The sequence below is a fragment of the Onychomys torridus genome, chromosome 2, assembly GCF_903995425.1.
Source record: "Onychomys torridus chromosome 2, mOncTor1.1, whole genome shotgun sequence".
Lineage (NCBI taxonomy): Eukaryota > Metazoa > Chordata > Mammalia > Rodentia > Cricetidae > Onychomys > Onychomys torridus.
The window spans coordinates 92,104,032-92,124,932 of record NC_050444.1 but is presented as its reverse complement, the minus strand read 5'-3'; the positions used below and the strand labels follow the sequence as shown (position 1 = coordinate 92,124,932).

Below are 20,901 nucleotides of genomic sequence, written 5' to 3'. Positions count from 1 at the left end.
CCATAGAAGCCAGAAGAGGATGTCAGATCTGTGGAGTGGGTGATACAAGTGGATATTAGCTGCCTCATGAGTGCAGGGAATGTGAATCATCTGCAAGAATAGTCAGTGCTCTTAAGATGTTTCTCCCGCCCCACTGATATCTTGAAATTCATCTTACTTTCAACATTAAAACACTGCCCATGACATAGTGAATTCATTTTCAAACAATATTGTAAAAACCCTTCCTGCAAACTACAGCTGAAATATTATCATCCAAGTTTTAGATTAGCTAACTAGTCCTGTCATGTATATAGGTATGCATGTATGTATGTACATATCTTTAAAAATGCAGATGTCTTCCAGGTATAATCCTAGCATTGAGAAAGCAGAAGCAAGTAGATTTCTCTGAGTTACAGGTTAACATGACTATATATATATATATATAGTCATAGGCTAGCCAAGACATCATAGTTGAATTAAAAAAAATAATAATAAACAGGCATTAAAAAAGAAAATATGCACAATTTATGTTCTCAGGTTTCTCCTGCTCACAACCATTCTAAATAACAAAAGTAATTGCAAGTGGTGGGAAGCGAAGCACAAAATAAGTACTAAACTTTGAGCAAAAAACTTAAATTATAGCATTAATACAGAAAAACAGAGCTGCCACAGGTCTAGATGTAGGAGATTAAATACATGTAGGTATTAAAAAACTATGCTACAGGAAATAATTTAATTATATGAAAAGCATTCACATGCATGGTCATTCAATTATTAATATAACATTTTGAAAGAAGTGTATAATGTTTTTATATTATATATAATAAATACATATGTAAAATATATACAAAATGTTAAGATGGATAGTCTCTAGATAGTGAGGTTAGAGCTGCTATGGCGGGTTTCTGGCATGTGCGTCTGACCTGCACTGTGGTTGGAATGAGGAATCTACAAGCAGCACTTTACTCTGCTGCATGGTGGATTTAGTCTTTGCTAGTTAAAGAAAGGGAAAAAAAAAAGGTTTCTGGGCTATGCGCTGCTTTGATGGAACTGCTTCTGATAATTGATGGTACACATGGCTCAAAACCCAGAGCTGGTGGTAAACTGTACCACCACCATGCTGGGAAGCTGAGATGGGCGGAGCCAGCAGCCACAGCAGCGTTTCAGTCTTACAAAGATGGATATTACACAGAGAATCTGGTTTATGTTGTCTTTGGAATTTTTAACTACAGAAAAAGATTTGATTGTAAAAGCTGTTGAGTTAAACAAATATGTAAAATTTAAAGGTACCTTGACTTCAAAATTTGGATATAAGGATATGTTGCTTGGAAAAGAGTCTCTGCTTTTGTTTCCACAGAAAGCCAGAGGCTATGGATTTGTTCCAGATTAAGATACATCAGGTTTGATCAGCCAAGACCACCTGAAAGGTCTCCGATGACACAATGGCCCAGATGATCCAAAATCCAGAATGGTTTCAAGGCAACTGGCTCAGAGGTTCACCCTCATGGACTACTCCATAATCCTAAAATTTTCTTTGTGTCCCCATAAGATACAGCGCCCCCCTCCAGCAGGAAGTAGTAAGAGAAACTACGCCCACATTCCCAAAATTATCAAGCTGGCTTTGGAGATGGAATTGGCTCACTCCTTCTCTAAACCCAGACATATTGCTAAAAGAAAAGGTTAAGAGATTCTTGTGTCCCAAATCAGAAGAGCCCTCTGGTGTGGGACAGAAAAAAACCAGTATTTTTCTTTAAAGCAGTTTGATTATAAATGAGATCTCTTTCTAAAGAAGAAAAGGGGATATGATACAGATATAATAGGATGAAAGGGTAGATTAGAGAACTTACTTCTAAAGAGCAACAACTTGTTTAAAATGTTTTACATTGGTTTAGATTTTAGTCTATTGATACAAACTTAAAGTTAATTTTGTTATACTGTGTGTATATTTCTAATCGTGTTTAAGGTATTATGTTTATATAGCTCATTTAAATTGTAATGGATAATTAAAAATAGATTGATAATTAGTCATCTATGATAATCATACTTGTAGCCATGTTAGTTAAGTCTTCTAGGTATACACAGAGATATTTCAGATAGATACGTAATCTTCAAATACTTCAAAGACCTACAAAATATGGCATTTAAAATATTTTTAAAATTTAGACTTTCTGGACAGTGAGACATGTCTGCTCCTGGCAGCACCGATTTGCTTCAGAGAAAAAGATGGGCATTGAAAACACTTCATATCTTATCTTCACCTTGACAAAACTAGCCATTTGGGCTAGAAACTGTTCTTGCCTGGACTGCTTGATCGACTGGACATGCAGGACCCATAGAAAGGTGACCACTAAACTTTGCTTGACAAAATGGTCCTTCAGGTTCCTGCTTCGCAGAGGAAACTGCCAGACATTCTACAGGACACTGAGAGAAGTGACCAAGAGACTCTAGCCCTGTGGGCTGAAGACAAAAGCCCCAACTTTACAAAGGAACATTAGGTGACTGTTCAGGCTGCCAGCTGTCTCTGTCTGCCCTGCAAGACTCCCGAAAGTTGCTTGCATCCTTCTCCTGGTTTTCAGGTAATATTATATCCTTCTGAGGTCTTTGATGTGGTTGAAGACTAGATAGTTATAATTTCCTCAGTTATGATACAAGATAAGTTAGATATAAAACCTTAGACTCACAAATATAAGATAGATAGGATATCTTCTTTAATATTATAACTGTAATTCTTGCTTGATAATTGTTATATGTAATTGTACTATGTAAAAGTTAAAACCTTCCTTTAAAAAAAAAGAAAAGGGGAAGTGCTGTGGATATCGCTCTGTGTAAATAAAGTTCTGATTGGCCAGTGGCCAGGCAGGAAGTATAGGCGGGACAAGAGAGAAGAGAATTCTGGGAAGTAGAAGGCTGGAGAGAGACACCGCCAGCCGCCGCCATGAGAAGAAACATGTAAAGACACTGGTAAGCCACAAGCCATGTGGCAAAGTTTAGATAAGCAGAAATGGGTTAATTTAAGATAGAAGTAGATAACAAGAAGCCTGCCACAGCCATACAGTTTGTAAACAGTTTCTGTGTGCTTTCTTGGTTGGGTCTGAGCAACTGTGGGACTGGCGGGTAAGAGAGATTTGTCCTGACTGGGCCAGGCAGGAAAATTCTAACTACAAATGGTGCCCAACATGTTGGCAAGAGTTTCCACCTAAAACCTGAGAAAAAAGATTCTAAAACAGAGCTAAAAACAGCTTCCTAGTTGTCTCTCTCAAGTTAGCGGCAGCCTGCCAGTTTGAGCTGCTATGGCGGGTTTCTGGCATGTGCGTCTGACCTGCACTGTGGTTGGAATGAGGAATCTACAAGCAGCACTTTACTCTGCTGCATGGTGGATTTAGTCTTTGCTAGTTAAAGAAAGGGAAAAAAAAAAGGTTTCTGGGCTATGCGCTGCTTTGATGGAACTGCTTCTGATAATTGATGGTACACATGGCTCAAAACCCAGAGCTGGTGGTAAACTGTACCACCACCATGCTGGGAAGCTGAGATGGGCGGAGCCAGCAGCCACAGCAGCGTTTCAGTCTTACAAAGATGGATATTACACAGAGAATCTGGTTTATGTTGTCTTTGGAATTTTTAACTACAGAAAAAGATTTGATTGTAAAAGCTGTTGAGTTAAACAAATATGTAAAATTTAAAGGTACCTTGACTTCAAAATTTGGATATAAGGATATGTTGCTTTGGAAAAGAGTCTCTGCTTTTGTTTCCACAGAAAGCCAGAGGCTATGGATTTGTTCCAGATTAAGATACATCAGGTTTGATCAGCCAAGACCACCTGAAAGGTCTCCGATGACACAATGGCCCAGATGATCCAAAATCCAGAATGGTTTCAAGGCAACTGGCTCAGAGGTTCACCCTCATGGACTACTCCATAATCCTAAAATTTTCTTTGTGTCCCCATAAGATACAGCGCCCCCCTCCAGCAGGAAGTAGTAAGAGAAACTACGCCCACATTCCCAAAATTATCAAGCTGGCTTTGGAGATGGAATTGGCTCACTCCTTCTCTAAACCCAGACATATTGCTAAAAGAAAAGGTTAAGAGATTCTTGTGTCCCAAATCAGAAGAGCCCTCTGGTGTGGGACAGAAAAAAACCAGTATTTTTCTTTAAAGCAGTTTGATTATAAATGAGATCTCTTTCTAAAGAAGAAAAGGGGATATGATACAGATATAATAGGATGAAAGGGTAGATTAGAGAACTTACTTCTAAAGAGCAACAACTTGTTTAAAATGTTTTACATTGGTTTAGATTTTAGTCTATTGATACAAACTTAAAGTTAATTTTGTTATACTGTGTGTATATTTCTAATCGTGTTTAAGATATTATGTTTATATAGCTCATTTAAAATTATAATGGATAATTAAAAATAGATTGATAATTAGTCATCTATGATAATCATACTTGTAGCCATGTTAGTTAAGTCTTCTAGATATACACAGAGATATTTCAGATAGATACGTAATCTTCAAATACTTCAAAGACCTACAAAATATGGCATTTAAAATATTTTTAAAATTTAGACTTTCTGGACAGTGAGACATGTCTGCTCCTGGCAGCACCGATTTGCTTCAGAGAAAAAGATGGGCATTGAAAACACTTCATATCTTATCTTCACCTTGACAAAACTAGCCATTTGGGCTAGAAACTGTTCTTGCCTGGACTGCTTGATCGACTGGACATGCAGGACCCATAGAAAGGTGACCACTAAACTTTGCTTGACAAAATGGTCCTTCAGGTTCCTGCTTCGCAGAGGAAACTGCCAGACATTCTACAGGACACTGAGAGAAGTGACCAAGAGACTCTAGCCCTGTGGGCTGAAGACAAAAGCCCCAACTTTACAAAGGAACATTAGGTGACTGTTCAGGCTGCCAGCTGTCTCTGTCTGCCCTGCAAGACTCCCGAAAGTTGCTTGCATCCTTCTCCTGGTTTTCAGGTAATATTATATCCTTCTGAGGTCTTTGATGTGGTTGAAGACTAGATAGTTATAATTTCCTCAGTTATGATACAAGATAAGTTAGATATAAAACCTTAGACTCACAAATATAAGATAGATAGGATATCTTCTTTAATATTATAACTGTAATTCTTGCTTGATAATTGTTATATGTAATTGTACTATGTAAAAGTTAAAACCTTCCTTTAAAAAAAAAGAAAAGGGGAAGTGCTGTGGATATCGCTCTGTGTAAATAAAGTTCTGATTGGCCAGTGGCCAGGCAGGAAGTATAGGCGGGACAAGAGAGAAGAGAATTCTGGGAAGTAGAAGGCTGGAGAGAGACACCGCCAGCCGCCGCCAGGAGAAGCAACATGTAAAGACACTGGTAAGCCACAAGCCATGTGGCAAAGTATAGACTAACAGAAATGGGTTAATTTAAGATAGAAGTAGATAACAAGCAGCCTGCCACGGCCATACAGTTTGTAAACAATATAAGTTTCTGTGTGCTTTCTTGGTTGGGTCTAAGCGACTGTGGGACTGGCGGGTAAGAGAGATTTGTCCTGACTGTGGGCCAGGCAGGAAAACTCTAACTACATTTTTTTTTACTGGATTTAGAAAATTTCTACAGCTCTTAAATACTATTTTTATAAATTAAGAGAATAAGAATTTCAAAATAACAATAAGTAACAGTAAAAAGAAAACCTCAACAAAAAATTTAACACTTTAAGAGCTAATATGCAGCCAATCAGCCATAAGGCATACAGCATATTCAAAGGAATTGTGAGATGGTCCTAGTCACAAAAGTGGATCAGAGGTAAGGTTCAAAAAGACTACCAAGGAGCAGAAATAATACTTTCTCCTTTGAGTCTTGAAAAGAAAAAACTATAGCATAAGCATCAAGATGAGAAAAGTATCTGGGCTTCTTAAAAAATGAAAGAACTCATAAATAAAATTTTGAAAGATGGTAGCATGTAAGAGTTTGAAATCAGTTTAAAATATGATGAATAATGTAAAGAACAAATACATGTTTAAAATAAATTAATGGAAGAATTCCAAAAAGTTCTATGTTGTTCTACTCACTATGCACATTGATTTCAGGAGTATTCTGCATATGTGACTACCTGTTCCTAAATTCAAAGTTAAACATACATTACCTCAAATTTTCAGTATATACTAAATAAATATATGAATAATATAAATAAAAATAAACAATCCTTGAGAACGTTTGGTTACATGATCCATTTCAACAAAGTCCATACTCCAAGCAAGATGTTGTGTGGTCCTTACCTCCTGGGGGCTTTTCTTAATTTTCTCCTCCTCTGTAGCCATATTTTTACTTCAGGGGTAGACTCTGGAGTGGGCTTTGTATGATCAATAGTATATATATCTTTTCCTTGTTTCCAAATTTGGTATCTGTCTGGCTGAAACTTCTTCACAAATATATCCATTGATATCTTCACCATGTCATTCCGGCAAGTGCACTGCAACACAAGGAACAGTTGGAATAAAATCAACAATAAAAGATTTTGCTAAGTATATATATAACATACCATGCTCTTTGGTAGAACATGAATGCTTAATTAAAATATAAATAAGAAAATGTTTTACATCTAAAAGAGAGAAAAAAATCTCAGAACAGGTGAGAATGTAAAGATACACATTTAGAAATGAGCAAATAAAATATTTTAAAAATACTGTATATTTATATGAATTAAAAATGAGAAAATAAATATTTGTACATTTATATAAAATGTGTACCAAGAATAAGTTATAGAGAAGTATGAGTGTTTGTCTGAAGTTTGTCCAGCAAAGGAACAGTTATCCTACTATCACAGATACTCATCAAAAATCTGTAGTATAACATGCAGTGGTTGTATGAAAGGATTATTATCACTGATATGCATCAAAATTCTAAAGTAGTAATAATACTATATGGAATGTTAGTGCCAATTTAGGCATGTTTTGAACAATGCCAAAAGGTTTACTTTAATCCAAAGCTTGGTACACAGGGAAAGGATATTGGAAGGTAAGGTCTAATGAATGTGTAAGACGAATTGCTAAAGGGTCTTATTAATAAAATCATGGAGCCAGATATTGCGGAGAAACAGAGAGATCAGAGAAGCAGAAAGAAGCCAGCCATATTCTTACTACTAGAAATCCTACTTCCTGTATATCCACACCTATATGCTTTCTATGCTTGCCATCTCACTTCTTGTCTCCACCCAGCTACATCATTTCCTCTTTCTGCCCAGCTCTGTCACTTCCTTTCTGTTTGTACAGACCTCTAGACCTCTATGGTTAACTAGTGCTGGGAAATACAGGCATGTACCACCATGCCTGGCTCTATTCCCAGTGTGACCTTGAACTCACAGAGATCCAAATGAATCTCAGCCTCCGGAATGCTAGGATTAAAGGCGTGTGCTACCATTGCCTTACTTTTATGTTTAATATAGTGACTGGCTTTTTCCTCTGATCCTCTGATAAGCTTAATTGGAGTGTACAAATATCACATTTTCCCCTTTATTTTTGTCTAAAATGATAACTCATAAGACAACTATATATATTAAGTATAATAACTATGCACAATATATACAGGCAATAAATACATCGACAATGTCTACTCCATTTGCATTTGACAAATTCAGAGAATATATTCCATGATCTATCTTATTTTCATGAATCCAAAGGATTGTATCTTATTTACCTTCTATCCTAATTTGCATCTTTTGATGTCTTTCAAACTTATACAGTGTATACCTCTTTAGTGAGTTTCCTTTCTGAAATTGTTAACAAGGAAAACTATAACTATCTAATCTTCAACTCCCTTACAGACCCAAGAAGGAAATAATATTACCTAAGAAAATAGGAAGTACATTGTAAGCAACTTCCAAAAATCTAGAATGACAGAGACAGCTGACTGCCTGGACAGTTACCCAGTGTTCCTCTATAACATTGGGGCATCCATCTTCAGACTATGGGCCCATTTACTTTTCCCTGTGTTGTGCAGAATTTCTGGCAGTCTCCTCTGTAAAGCAGGAACCTGAAGAACCATCTATGATAATCAAACTTACAGTCATGTTAGTTAAGTATTTTAGGTATATAACTAAAATATATTTCAATTAGAATTAAGTAGGTAATCTTCAAATACTTCAAAGACCTAGAGAATATGGCATTTAAAATGTTTTAAGAACTTAGATTTTTCTGGACAATGAAGCATGTCTGCTCCTGACATCATCAATTACTTCAAAGAGGATGATGGGCATTGAAGAAACTCATTATGGAGTTTGCCTTCCTGATGACAAAAGTTAGCCATTTGGGCAAGAAACTGTTCTTGCCTGGACTGCCAGACAAAATGTTGTATAAACTGGACATGTAGGACCCATGAAAAATGACCATTAAATTTTGTCAAAACAAGGCAAGATGGTTCTTCAGGTTCCTGCTTCTGCCAGACATTCTGTACAACACATGGAAAAGCAAATGAGAAATTCTGGACTTACAGGCTGAAGATGGTTGCCCCAACATCACAGAGGAACTTTGGGTAACTGTCTAGGCAGCCAGTTGTCTTTGTCATTCTAGATTTTTGGAAGCTGCTTACAATGTACTTCCTATTTACTTAGGGAATATTACATCCTTCTGGGGTATTGAAGACTACATAGTTATAATTTTCCTTGGTTATGATAAAATATAAATTAGATATGAAACTTTAGACTTACAAATATAGGATAAACTATAAAATATTTTCTTTAATTTTGCCAAATACAAATAGACTAGATATTGTAACTGTTTGTTATATATAACTTTACTATATTAAAGCTAAAACCTTCCTCTTTTTATTAGATAGAAAAGGGGAAGTGCTGGGGAGTGTCTTTCTGTATTCTGTGAATATATGTTGTTCCCATTGGTTAATAAATAATCTGCTTTGGCCTATGGCAAGGCAGCTTAGAGGAAGGCATGAAATCCAAGGAGAGAGACAGGAAAGAGAAAGATGGAGTCTGGAAAAAGACACCAGCACCACCAGGAGAAGCAAGATGTGAAAGTACTGGTAAGCCATGGCCACGTGGCAACAAAGATCTCACTGCTTTAGATGTTTAAAGACAAAAATGGGACATCCCTGTTTGTTTGAGTCTCTGGTAGGAACACTAAACAATGGTAGATCATCTTAGGAGTGAATGCAAACAGTCACATCTCCCAAGGGAGATGATTGGGACCTGGCTTGCTCCTTTCATACTAGGCATTTCATAAGAACACATAAGAGAAGTCTCAAAGGTTCACATGTAACTAACTACCAAAGAAATACCACGAGAACTATTTCATGCATCCAGTTAGTTAATATAGTCGGAAGGTTTCTCAAATCTTGCCCGGCTCTGAGGTCCCGCAGCTACTTACAAAACAATCACACGGAGGCTTAATGTTATTTACAAATAGTATGGCCTATGGCTAAGAAATTCTTGCTAGCTTGCTCTTATAACTTCACCCATATCTATTTATCTCTAAAGTCTACACTTTATAATGCAATCCTGCCTGGCCCCTCACACCAATAACACTGTTCTTAGAAGTTATTAGCTATTCATCTATTAGTTAAATTAGATCAATACGAAAAGCAAAAATGGGGCTTTTAGACTACAATATATAAGCTATAGAAGGACAGAAATGTGTATTAATTTTAAAATGCCAAGTGTTCAATAAAGCTGTTATTAATTGCACCTAAGAGTACACAACTTTACGCAAGTTGTCATTTGAAGACTATTCATATACTAATCACAGTAACCTAGGGAAAATGTTCTGTATTTCAGTCTTCTAAAAACTCTTTAAAACAAGCTGTCACCAGAAAAACAAAGCAAAATTGAATGACATTACCAAAATGATCTACATATTCAATTATACTCAGCAACAGAAAAACAATCCTAAAATAGCTACATCAGTACAAAAGACTAAATCATCAAAGCAATCCTGAGCAGAAAATAAAATGCTAAAGTTAGTACAATACCTGATGTCTGATCAAACCACAGACCCATAGTTTAAAAAAAAAAAAAAAAAGCAGTATTGTGTACATGCAAAAACAGAAATACAGATCTAGGCATAGAGTTACACACCTGGGATCCCACTATTTCGGTGGCAGAGGCAGAAAGATCACTAACACTTAGAGGATAGTGTTATAGAGTTGAGATTTTTAAAAACAAAAAAAACAAAAACAAAAAAAAAAAAAAAGGAAAAAAAGCAAAAAAATAAAACAAAACGGACACATGTGTCTCTACATGCTTTTTCAAAAGGTCTTTAGTATTAGTTATCCCTCTCCAATTCCCTCCTTTACCTTTTTGCTACCACTTCTGACCCCATTCAACCGTTCCTGTTTCATCTCCCTCCATTACCTATTATAGCATTTATTACCTTTATAGCATTATATTCTGGTTCCACTTCCTTAATAGATCCCCTTCCTCCTCCAGGGTACCCTATTAATTACCTAACCTCTGTGTATATTCTAAATGAAACACACATATCTGAAGCTTATATGCTAAAATCCACATATGAGGGTAAATAAGTAATATTTGTCTTTCTGAGTCTGGGTTTTGAAATTCAGGATGATTAGCTTCCTAAAATATATACATATACAAACGGAGTTACAATATAATGGGAAAAGAGTGTCCCAAAAAGACATCATGTGTTATCAAATAAAACCCCCACTACCAGGAATGGTGCATTAATTATTGATATGGCAACCCTTCAGCTAAAATTGGGATGCTGGTATCATCCCCTACATCTCCAAATTTTTTCTGCATGGATTAAATGTTAGTGTGAACGTTGAAAAACATTAGTTTAAAAAATTAAAGGGAGAAAGAATATTCATAAATGAAGAATAAATTAATAAAAGATCTCTGTGTACATAATATAAGAATAAAAGCTCCAACATAAATTAAAGATGTTCTTGCTTGAGAGAAACAAAAATTATTTTGAGTAAATTCTAAGTTAGCACTTTTAATTCTTCACATCACACTGAATTTTTTAACAAGGGTCTAAAGGAAAAAAATCTTCTTATTCACATTTTAGTGCACGTCTACTGCTCACATTACATATTAGTTGACACAGAAAATTTTCAATTCCTCTAAAACAGGAATTCACTTAGGAAATGTAGACCAATCGAATTAATGACTTTAGGATGAAATAAGATGAGTGCTGCTCTAAGCTTTAGACAGGAAAGCTTTTACTTGCAATGAGAAGAGTTTAATACAAAGACTCATAATTGGTCAAGGTGCTGAGAGTAAGCAACTGTGAGTACTTAGTCCTAAGTGGAAGCACCTGCTAACTCCAAAACTCAGCAAACATTGCAAAAGAGGAGGGGGGGCATAAAAGTCAGAGGATGGCGACAAGTGCTGTGAGAAACTGTCTTCTAGATGGCAACTGCAATCATGAGCACACTGCAGCTGTGGTTACCTGCACAAGATAGGACCCATCAACATTCCATCATTGATGGGGTAGGGATTCAAAAGTCTCTACCCCAAGCTGACAAGCTATTCACAGTTAATGGCTTCTAGGGAAATGGAGTCGTTTTTCTGGAGTGGTTTCTGCACTAGTAATTCATCAAGCTCTAGTAAGTAATCCTTCACCCAAGTACATGCAGTCAAACTAAATCAGCAGGACACACTAAACAAACACACACACACAAACAAGAATGGTGGGCTTCTTGGGAAGGAGAAGTTCAGCAAGAGTGGGAGGGGATGAGGCAGTGTAACAACAGTGGTAGGACATATATTATATATACATAAGAAGACCCTAAGGTGCTTTACTAGTAAATATGGAGATTCTGCCATAACAGGAAGCATATTACAAACAATGAAGAACTGTCTTTGTCCAACAAATAGTCAGTCAAATACTATAATACAGACATCACACTTTGCATCTACATGAAAAATTGTTAAAAAGTGATCAGAACTATCAATGAGAAACTGTGTACCATGCAAGGGAATAATGGGAAAGGTTTCCTGAGAATAAGCCCTCACTCAGCTATGCTTCCATCTTGTGAAATTACAAGTTCACTTGAAAAGAGAGCGCCTAAACTGAAAATGAGAGGGAAGGAGTTCCAGTCAAAATAATCTCCTTGAACACTGCTTTGCAACATTACCCAAAGGCCTGTTGCAACTATGTACCAAAGAAGACTATAGTACAAAATGTCAGAAGAACCTGGCATCATTCTTATAAACCTGCAAAACACCAGGTGTGAGGGGATGAGGAAGGTTTGTGAAAAGGTCACAAAAAGCCACTGAGGCATAGCAATACATAGCTGGGTCAGATTTCCTCCCAACAAGGAGGGACTGCCTGAGCATTGGGTAGGGAGGGAGAGGGGGGGAGCCTATGTTGCAATAGTGTCTCTAAGATATTATCAATGCTAAGATGATGAGAAATTGGAAATCTACAGTCACAAAGCAGAGCCCAGCCTAGAGGATATGTGTGCTGATGGCCAAACCTATGAGGAAGGGCTGCTCAAGACTAATACAGGCCAGATGATTTCATCACATGCCTGGTGTGGTAGACATGGAGCTAAAGGTGTTACTGTTTGTTCTGCCAAATTCCTATCTTGTTTTGGTCTGATCTTTCCTTGTTTTCTACTCATCCCCCTCTTTTGGAATGAGAATGTTTATTCTATGCCATTATATAATGGAAATATCTAATAGAGTTTTTGATCATATATGGGGATATTAAGAGACTGCTTTGCATATCAGAAGAGATTTAGGACTGTGGATTTTTTTTCACAGCATCAAGACTATGCAGATTTTTAAAAATGGATTAAACACATTTTGTATTATGAATTATGAGACTTGAGGGGTAAGGGGTAGAAGGTTAAGCTGGAAAGTCACTTGTTGGGGGGATCAAGCTAACAAAGAATGGAGTTTTGATGGTTAATAGTAATTGTCAACTTTAGTGCATTTAGAATATCATAATATAACCATATCACTTAGTGTGTCTGGTTCTTGTTTGATGAGTCTGGAAATGAAGTCCAGAAGGATAAACTCTAAACTAGCTTTTTACATGGTTCTGATACAGAAAGCCATTCACCCACACTTCTGCAGACTGCAGAAGAGTCCCCCACTAGTGACAGAACAAAATATTCCACTAAAGTAGACCATGTTTTGTGAAATTTTAAAAATGGTATTTCAAAAATGTTCTCAAAATAATTTATTAGTGATTTGAAATCTCTAGTCTAAAGCTGTCATTAACTTTTTTTTTCTGATAAAGTGAACCAGATTGATTTTTTTTTTTCTAACATGGATTGCAGGATTTATATACAAAGAAGAAAACAAAACATCCTGAATGTTGAACACAGAAGAAACTATTACTTAGCATTTTAGAACACACGTCTCCTAAGCTTCTATGTGTTAATCAAGTTTTCTTCATTATACAAAATAACTGGGCAAAACTGCCAAAACGGAAACAGTCACTAGGTGGAAGCCTACTTTTACAGAAAATAAATACATGAGTATATCAATAATAGTATCTGTAGTCAAAAGAAAACAAATGAAAAACTTGGCATTAGCAATTCACAGAAAGAAAAGAAACACTATAACTGATGGAAAACTATATAGTTATCTCCTCTGAATTGATACATTCCTTGGGGGAGGGGGAGAGAGAAACTGGTAAGACACAAGAAGCAATTCAATTTATGAGGCTCAGCAATCTGTCACAAGGCTCACCCACAAAATTATAAAAGCAGTAGGTGTTGTGGACTATTATTTTAAGGCGTGTTTCTTTTGTTTATGTTGCATTTGTTTAACTCTGAAGCTGTGATACTTTGCCTGTCTAAAACACCTGATGCTCTAATAAAGAACTGAAGGACCAATAGCAAGGAACAAGGAAAGGTGAAGCTGGCACACAGAAATAGAAGGAGAAATCTGGGAGAAGAAGAGAAGTAGCCAGAGAAGAAGGAGGACTCCAGTGGCCAGCCACTCAGCTACTATACAGCAAGCCACGGAGTAAGTAGGACTTATAGAAGTAGGAAAAGGGAAAAAGCCCAGAGGAAAAAGGCAGATGGGATCATTTAAAGTTAAGGAAAGCTGGCAAGAAATAAGTCAAGCTAAGGCTGGACATTTATAATTAAGAACACGCCTCCATGTGTGATTTCTTTGGGAGCTGGGTGGTGGGCCTCCCAAAAGAACAAAAACAAGTAACCAATTGTTGGAGAGAAAAAAATGTTTCTACTGCCCCAGCTGCTGGCAAGTTATACAAGAATCTCTAAAGATGAAGCCTTCATGAGTTGTGTCCTTGATGCTGGGATAAGTTGTGGCCTTTGAGTAGCTCATACTCCTGTAGATAACCTGAAGAAAATCACTGGTTCACTAAGCTGGCACTGGGTCATTTCTATGGTCTGTCCTGATACCAGGTAGGATGGCTCATACCTATAACCTTAGCATTCAAGAGGTCAAGGCCTAGTTAGAAAACTCAGGCCTGAGCTCACACAAGCTCAAAGTTATTCTCAGCTACATAGATAGGACAAGGGCAGCCTGGAATATATGAGCCTCTGGCTTTAAATAAATAAATGAATAAATACTTAATTAAATAAAAATTAGTAGAGGTCCATTTCAAAGATAACAAATTTCTAACTCTGTGTTGAATACATTCTCAGGTCAGGGAGATAAATCCAATTCAGAGAATGAGAACAAGTTCCAGTAGACACATGACCATATAATTCCTTTATGTAGAGCTCTGCCAGAAATCTTAAGGAAAAATAATTGTTAGAATTCTCAACATTAGTCTTCTTGAAGCTTGGACAGCAAACCTTTGTTAATCAAGTCTTACCCACTCTTATTCAGCAGAGATCTTCTGTAGTTCAATCCTGGCTTTTATCACTGGCACTATATATGAACAACCAATGTTCATTCTAGTTCTTAAAGAACTAAATTATAATATGCCAAAATAATTTATTAAGAATAAAGGACATAAGAATCATGAGTAGCAAATGAAAATAGACAAAGAATGAGGTACTTATGATATGTGAATGTAATGAGCAGGCCCAGGTATAGGAGACCCAAAGTATCTTCATAAGCTATGGAGAATGGGGAAGGTGAGGCAATGGGGGAACTGGAGAGGATGTGCTTGCTTTGAAGGAGCTATCCTCTCATTTACCTCTTGTAATGTCAGGGCTCTTTTCGGTTCTTGCATCATGTTATTCTGAGAATATTTTAAGTTAATATATGTTTAATGTATGCTATTATTTACTAGTTTCTAACAACATAGACAAGAAAAGTAATACTTTAAACATAACACTACATCAAAAGCAGCAGAGATAAAACCATTCTGGGAGTCACCAGGGAAGACAGAATCAGAGACAACATTAACTTCCAGAAAAGAAAAGAAAAGAGAAGAGAAGAAAAGAGAAGAGAAGAGAAGAGAAGAGGAGAAGAGAAGAGAAAAAAAGAAAAGGAAATAGAGAAAATTAAAAAATGGATTTCAGTTAACAAAATTACAATTAAATAAAACAATATATCCATTGGATCCAAATGGATCCAATTGACCTGTCAAATCTCAGCAGATAAAAATGTTAGCCATGGGGCTGGAGAGATGGCTCAGCAGTTAAGAGCACTGGCTGTTCTTCCAGAGATCCTGAGTTCAATTCCCAGCAACTACATGGTGGTTCACAACCATCCCTAATGAGATCTGGTGCCCTCTTCTGGCCTGCATGCATGTAGGCAGAACACTGTATACATAATAAATAAATAAATCTTTGGAAAAAAAACGTTAGCCACACAAACCTGAACACCTGAGTATGATCCCCAAATCCACAGTGAAAAGAGTGAACCTATTCACAAAAGTTATCCTGATATCTACATATATGCTTACATGTGCAAACACAAAAATATAAAGACAAACATACACGCATATATATATACACATACATAAACATACACATGTACATCACACATATAGCATACATGAAAAACAAGCAAATAAACACCTACACTCACATATATACACGTGCACAAACGCACAAACAGAAATCATACACACATACACATATATATTCACACACTCAAAACCCACACTATTTTTTTTAAGATTTAAAATAAAATTATCCTTTTAAACTATATTTAGAACGAATTATTTATCCTTTTTATTTAATCCTGAATTGCATATTGGCTTTTGCTGATACGTACAAAATGCTTATTACTTGTTTATATTCAAGAATCTGTACTGGATTCTGTAAATTATATCAGCGACTATTGTGATTAAATATTAAAATATCATTATTTTTGTTTTCAAACTGATGATTCCATAGTAGTGTGGATCACACAGTGTCTCATGAATATTAGTCTTCTTAGTACTTTGAACTAGTGGGCTCCCATCATAGCTCTTTGTCTAATCAGAGACAGTCTTGGAGGATATTATTGGCCTTACTTTGTTGTGCTGAAGAGATGATTCTCAATTATGTAAGAACTATATTTCCTGTAGATTTTATTAGATGAAAATTTCATTTGCTACTTACCAAATGTTTGCATCATCAAACTGAACTGTTATCTTTTGTGAATTGGCTATAATTTATTTACAGATCTCTCCAATCTGTTCAAGGCTTTGATCCTTAGATGTGGAGCACTGTATGAAAATAGCATATACAGATATAGACAATAAAATGAAGCAATGTACTGGGGTGAAGCTACAAGTTAAGAAATGGTAGTGCATGCACTCCTGCCCAGCTCTCATTTTCCCATAGATCAGGAAGCTTCTTAGGTTTGGAAGGGCTTCTGTAGAAGGACTAACTGGAATTTTATGCCCAATTTGTTTGTGGCAAAGTTTTTCAGTGTGACTAGACATGACACCAACTTTCAAGTGAGGTGTTGTTTCGGCAGCAGCCACTAAATTCTCCTGAGACTTTTTTTTTGGGGGGGGGGGCTAAACTTCTCAAGTAGGAAAGTGAGGAGCCTGGCTGGGGTCATGAAGTCAGTTTAGTGGTAAATTAGGGATACTTCACTTAGCCTGCCTAGGTTTAAAGGCTGGCATTATCTTTAAACTCAGTGAACTGCATTTTCCATTTATCTTTGTAACTGTATCAGTTACTTAGTTACTATGAACTTCACAAGCTACAACTGCACAACACAAAATTATACAATACCTTAAGAAATATAGACCTGGAAGCTATTGATGTAGCTTAATAGTACACCTCTCATCTCTCATCTAGTATGCCTAAGGTCATGGGTTTGAGCCCAAACACAAGGACAGAGGGAGGGGAGAGGAGAGACCTGTTCAATGAACAAATGCAAGGCAGTCTGGATATTCTCTCCTTTACATACAGTAATGACAGGTAAATATTAATAGACTAATGCTTTATGACACAATGAAATGTGCAATGGCACACACCTGTAAAACCCAGTTACTCATAGGTCTGAGGCAAGAGGATAGCTTGGACCCAAGAGTTCTGGATTGTAGTACATAATGCCAATTGGATGCCCATACTATGCTCAGTGTAAGCATGTGTGTTGGCTAGTCTTAAGTCAACTTGACACAAAAACTAGAGTTATCTGAAATGAAGAAAACACAATTGAGAAGATGCCTCCATAAGATCTAGCTGTAAGGCATTTTCTTAATTAGTTTTTGATGGCAGAGGGCCCAACTCACTGTGGGTAGTTCCATCCCTGGACTGGTGGTCCTGAGTTCTATAAGGAAGTAGCCTGTAAAGGGCAGGGGAGCAAGCCAGTAAGCAGCACTCGCCCATGGCCTCTGCATTAGCTCCTGCCTCTGGGTTCTATCTCTACAGGAGTTCCTGACCTTGCTGCTTTTGATGATGAACTGTTATAAAGAATTATAAGACCTCCTCAACAAGTTGCTTTGAACATATGATGTTTCATCACAGCAAAAAGTAACCCAAACTAACACAGCATGTTTAGCCTTCCAGAAGCAGAAAATCACCAAGATGCAGGAGGAGATCTGAATTGTCCCAGACAGCAAGGAAGTGGAACAAAAATAAAATAAAATAAAACCTAGACATTCACTTAAAAAATAATCTTGGAGTATTGAATAAAGACTGCCCCAAAGTGAATACTTCTAATTAACTTAATTTTTTGTTTGTTTCATTAAAAAAAAAAAAAAGACTGACATGTAACATAAAATGAATTCATACCCTGGCACTTATATCCTAGACAATTTCTTATTCAAAATGAATTGCAGATTTAAAAAAATAAATCAACTTCAAAATGTTATACCATTTCTTTCCAAACTTATTCAAATGCCTAAGAATTCAAGTGTCAGAATATCTTCAAATTAGTAAGCCAATGATTCTGAATCATGTCAGAAAATATTTTTAGCTCTGAAGTTCAATTTTCAACTCTCTGACATATATGTTTGATATAAATATAAATACATATATATGACATATGAAATAACTTCAAATAAAATCAACTCAAAGTGTCACCCACTAAACAATCAGTACAGTAAATAACTTTCTCTATAAGACAATCACAATGCTTACAGCTGCCACATAACCAAAACAAAATACTTTCATAAATGTCTTGACACTCAAGCTCAATTCTAGGCCAAAGCTTTTAATAGCTACCAGGGTTTTTATGTGAAACTAATAAATACAGTGGCAAAATAATAACAATAATGAACCTATATATCAAATCCAGCCTCTAAAGAACTACATTTCATTCTACCACATGAAAGAATGCAAACAAAATCTGCAAGCTAGCTCTTTCCTATAGCCTAGACAGGATGCAGGCCTGTTAGTACCACTGCAGCTACACAAAAGTAAGCATGGGCTCCATTTTCCCACAAATTTAATGCATAATTCAAATATGCAGAGATGTTTGGCTTCAACTGCTACCCTGTCTTTTATATATTTTCAAATCTTTACCAGGGGATAATAACAATATTATTCTAGATTACTCTGATGTTTAAGGCAATGACGATTCCTAAAATAAATAAACAGTACATTCTACTAACATTAAAGCTTTGCACATTGCAGTTACTAAAACCCCTTCAGAGAGGCTCCCTAAAGACAAAATGTACTGATCCTTGTGGTGATGTCACATGAAATAGAAAAGGCTAACTCTTGGTGTCCTTTACTCAAGAGTGGTCCTGATTTATTCTAAAGAGGTCTTCCTGTGTAAATCTAAAAGAGAAATCTTGTCTCAAAAAAACCAAAACAACAACAACAACAAAAAACAAAACAAAACAAAACAAAAATACAGGGAGCTAAGTATGTTTTTCTTAGAGGACAGATAATTCTGAACAAGTTAAGTATACAATATGTAAGCCTACTGTGTGCATAGTTACAAATGATCTCAAAGCACATTAGCTTGGTTTCAGTTTTGTGAAAGTCTGATTTGTAAGAGCAAGATCTGAACAACATTTCTCAGAAAAACCATTCCCACATATTCCTGCACATATGCAGCCCAGCACCTCTTTCTGAGCAGACTCTGAGTACTCCCCAATCAAAGTCAGCTTAGGTGCCAGAAAAGGACTACAGGGATGTTTATGAGAATCATCTTAGATTAGTAAAACCATAACAAACTATATAAACACCTTCTCAGGTAGCATAACCCTGTTAAATACAAAAGTCCTGTTGCTCTGGAGTACCTTGTTATACTCTACAAGTCAAGGGAAAGGAGAGCTAAATGGTCCTGATTGAAGGAAATAACAAGAATGTCAAAGATGTATAGACAGAGTATTAGAGACCTCTTGGAAACAAAAATGATCAGACTAAACTGCTACTAGATCTAAGTTGGAGAGAAATGGGAGTTTTAAATGATACTGTGAAAAAGAACATCTTAGAAAGACTCTGAAATAGCCTTCATATCCACAACTTTAGTTGAAGATATTGAACTCCAAAAACTTGTAGCAATTTGGAAGAGGTATTGAGTTTGATACCAATGATGGTATGGGATTTCTAGTCAATCAAAGCCAGATCTTAAGAACAAAGCTTTCTTGACTACTACATTTTCAACAGGTCATTAATCATTTCAGCTGAAACCTATATCCCACTCTCTTCCATTCCATTACAGAGATATCACAAGAAGGCAAGCACCAAGGGACAAAGAAAGCAGTGCTATAACCTATGTAATGTCAAATATTCTCACCTCTGGTTTCCAGACCAGCACCAACATGAAGCAAGCACAGTCTCAGTAAATACAGCTTTCTGCTCTTTCAACTAGCCACCTAAAGTAGCAACAGTTTTCTCTACCAAACAAGCCTGATAGCTTATAATCAAAGATCTCTCACAGAGAAAATGGTTAAATATTCTAATCAGTTTTGTTTTTTTTTAAGATAGCCTTTTGTAATAATTCTTTCCTGCAACATCCAATTAGAAATTAGAAATAAATAATGTGAAATTATTTCACAGCATATGGATGAATGATTTACATATATGTCTATATTATGAAGAAGATGCAGAGTACACATTATGCTACACTCATCAGTTAATGCTGTATCTCCAACAGAGACTTTATCAGGCACTTTTACACTCCTTACCTAGCTGTGAAAAAGCAAAAGTCTGGTTATAATAATAAAAGCCTTTACTCATCAACACCTACAAATCATGGATTGTACCATTTAGAATGAAATCTTTTTTTAAAGATTTATTTATTTATTTATTATATACACAGTATTCTGCCTGCATGTGTCCCTGCAGGCCAGAAGAGGGCATCAGATCTCATTACAAGTGGTTGTGAGCCACCATGTGGTTGTTGGGAATTGAACTCAGGACCTCTGGAAGAGCAGTCAGTTCTCTTAACCACTGAGCCATCTCTCCAGCCCCTAGAATGAAATTTTTAAAAAGCCAATAATAAGACTAACAAATAGGGCATCCACAAAGCTACAAGTGTATTTACCACAATCCATAACTAACCCATACATTTATGGGTTAGTCAAATGGTCAAAAAGGGATAGATAGATAGATAGATAGATAGATAGATAGATAGATAGATATATATACACACACACAATACTATAAATTTATAAGGTTATCTACCT

The 20,901-nt window shown here is 36.3% G+C and overlaps 1 protein-coding gene across 1 annotated transcript in view; it reads right to left on the bottom strand.

The window, feature by feature from the left end:
- Positions 1-20,901, bottom strand: part of Kdm4c (lysine demethylase 4C) — a 236,043-nt gene that overhangs the window by 124,920 nt on the left and 90,222 nt on the right. Inside the window, exon 9 of the mRNA XM_036178197.1 lies at positions 6,241-6,434. Coding sequence (XP_036034090.1) covers positions 6,241-6,434 — 194 coding nt within the window. The remainder of the gene's footprint in view (positions 1-6,240; positions 6,435-20,901) is intronic.